Raw genomic sequence first — 2,272 nt, 5'->3', positions numbered from 1 at the left:
AGCCTCAGAGGAGGAAAGGGGAGAGGGGGGAGAAAGAGTCCGTCAGCATCCATGGGTGCTCCCCCTCCATGGGGGTGGTAGGTCAGGGGCTTACCGGGGCTGCGTGGCCGGGATGATGGGCTCAGGGCGACGTTTGGCTTGGGGGGCTTCCTCCTCCTGCAGGTTGGCAGCCGAGCCTTGGGCACCCAGCACGGAGATGGCCTGGCCCTGGGCCAGCGCCGACAGCCGCCGCTTGATCACCACGCTCTCCGGTTTGGTTACCTTCTCCTCCTTCGGCTCCTCCTTCAGATGCTTCGTCTGCTCCACGCCTGAAATGGGGTAAGGGATATTGAGTACTACCCCACATAGCTACTCAGTATTATTACCAACATTGTAGAGATAATTCTGTTAGACATAAATCATTGACCAGGGCTGAGACTAAGATTAGGTCTAGCTACGCCTAGGCTCCAGAAGGAGTTTAGAAAGCAAGGGGGTCCGCTCTGAACCGCGTGGCTCAATGGGAGGGTCTTCCTTACTCTTTGCGTCCCCAGTCTCTGTGTGAATCATTCTAACTCCACTGTAACTCAATTTTCCTTTGCGTGTTTCTTCTGTGTGGTAATTAATACGGTGAACCTCGCCATCGGACTTAACGAACCTTGTCAAACCGCTGTTCAACTTTCTTAAATTCCATGCAACTTCTCCAAACTCAAATTCTTAATTTACCTCAACAAAACATATCTCCGCCGCTCTCTTTCGAGGGAGGCATGTTCCACTCCTCCATGACAAAAGGGGAAGCGCAGGTGGGTGAGCACCCCAAAAAGGTGCTGCTGTGGAGGAAAACAGGCGGGGGGGGGCACAAGGGACACACGCACATCCGCCTGCTGGTCCCCACTCACCCGGACCGAGTCCTGCTGCTGTCATCTGGGTGGCCATGAGCCGGGAGAGGTGCTTGATCTGCGCCTCGGTGCCGGCTGACTCCACCGGGGTGTAGGTGGCCTGGAAGGAGGCAGGCATGGCCTCAGGCAGGTACACCATGCTGATCAGCACCTACAAAAAAAGAGGGGGGGAATGCACATACAACGTGTTAGAGCACCCCCAAAGTGAAGCATCGCCCCCATCTCCCCGCCACCGCGTCCCCTGACCAGGTTGGCGACGTTCTCCGGGGTGAGCAGCGGCTGCAGGAACTCGGCGGTGATGTCGGTGTCCGAGGGGACGCTGGTCTGGCCGGCTGCTTTGGGTGCCGTCACTGTCGTCGGCTCCAGGTCCTTGTCCTCGTCATCCTCGCCCAGAGGGGGCTCTGCCAGGATGGGGGGTCAGGGTCCCTTGCAGGTCCCCGGGGGGGTCGATCGGCCACTGCTGGGCAGCAGGGACCCCAGGGAGGGAGTGGGAGGGCTTGGGGCGGGGGGGGTTGGCGGGTCTGTTGTGCCACCGATGGTCCCCAGGAGACCACTGCAAGGACTTGGAGGGGTGTTTAATGCCACCACCTGTCCCTGGGAGGGACTGAGAGGACCCTGAGCGGCACTGGGAGGACCTTAGGGGCATTTAATGCCACCACTTGTCCCCACAACGAACTGCAGAAGACCCTGAGGGGCATTTAATGCCACCACCCATCCCCAGGAGAAACCAGGAAGATCCTGGGTGGCACCAGGAGGACCTGAGTGGTCTTTAATATCACCACCTGTCCCCAGCAAGGACTGGGAGGACCCTGGGTGGCACTGGGAAGACCTTGGGGGGCAGTTGCAATGCCACCACCTGTCCCCAGCCTCCCCAGGAAGGCACTGGGATGATTCTGATGGGAACCGGCAGGACCTGAGGAGCTGGGAGGGCCCTGAGGGTGCGTAGTGCCACTAGGAAGGGGACAATGGCGATGCCCTCGGTCTCACCAATCTTCATCTTCTTGAGGGTGGCATCGGGTTCATCGCGGGGTCGTTTGCGGGCATCACGGGGGCTGGGCATGCTGCGGGCGATCTCAGCCTGCTGGGTGCCCAGGTCAACGAGGAGGGTGGTGATCTGGGGCTGGAAGTCCCCCGAGGACGGGTGCCGCAGGACACTCAGGAGGTGAAGCTTCAGGTTCTTACGGACGCTGCTGACCTGTGACTTGGCCAGCGTCGGGGGCAGGTTGGCTGAAAAAAAAAGGGGGAACACCATGTTAGGGACACCTGGGGACATGGAGACATAGGACATCTACGTCTGTGGGGACACAGGATGCTGTGGTTTGGGTGGCATCGGGGTCTGCTGTCTGCTGGAAATGACCATGGGGACTTTGGGGAAGTGGGACAAGCCCAGGACAGCC

The 2,272-nt window shown here is 59.6% G+C and overlaps 1 protein-coding gene across 1 annotated transcript in view; it reads right to left on the bottom strand.

The window, feature by feature from the left end:
• Window positions 1–2,102, bottom strand: part of SYMPK (symplekin) — a gene marked incomplete at both ends in the record, with an annotated part of 5,447 nt that extends 3,345 nt beyond the window's left edge. Inside the window, 5 exon segments of the mRNA XM_009695752.1 lie at window positions 1–3; window positions 91–308; window positions 876–1,026; window positions 1,122–1,276; window positions 1,863–2,102. The exon segment at window positions 1–3 is cut by the window's left edge and continues 141 nt beyond it. Coding sequence (XP_009694054.1) covers window positions 1–3; window positions 91–308; window positions 876–1,026; window positions 1,122–1,276; window positions 1,863–2,102 — 767 coding nt within the window.
• Window positions 2,103–2,272: the final 170 nt, after the last annotated feature.

The sequence above is a fragment of the Cariama cristata genome, unplaced genomic scaffold, assembly GCF_000690535.1.
Source record: "Cariama cristata isolate BGI_N322 unplaced genomic scaffold, ASM69053v1 scaffold28762, whole genome shotgun sequence".
Classification (NCBI taxonomy): domain Eukaryota; kingdom Metazoa; phylum Chordata; class Aves; order Cariamiformes; family Cariamidae; genus Cariama; species Cariama cristata.
The sequence above is the reverse complement of the archived record's forward strand: the minus strand, read 5'-3'. Positions and strand labels throughout refer to the sequence as shown.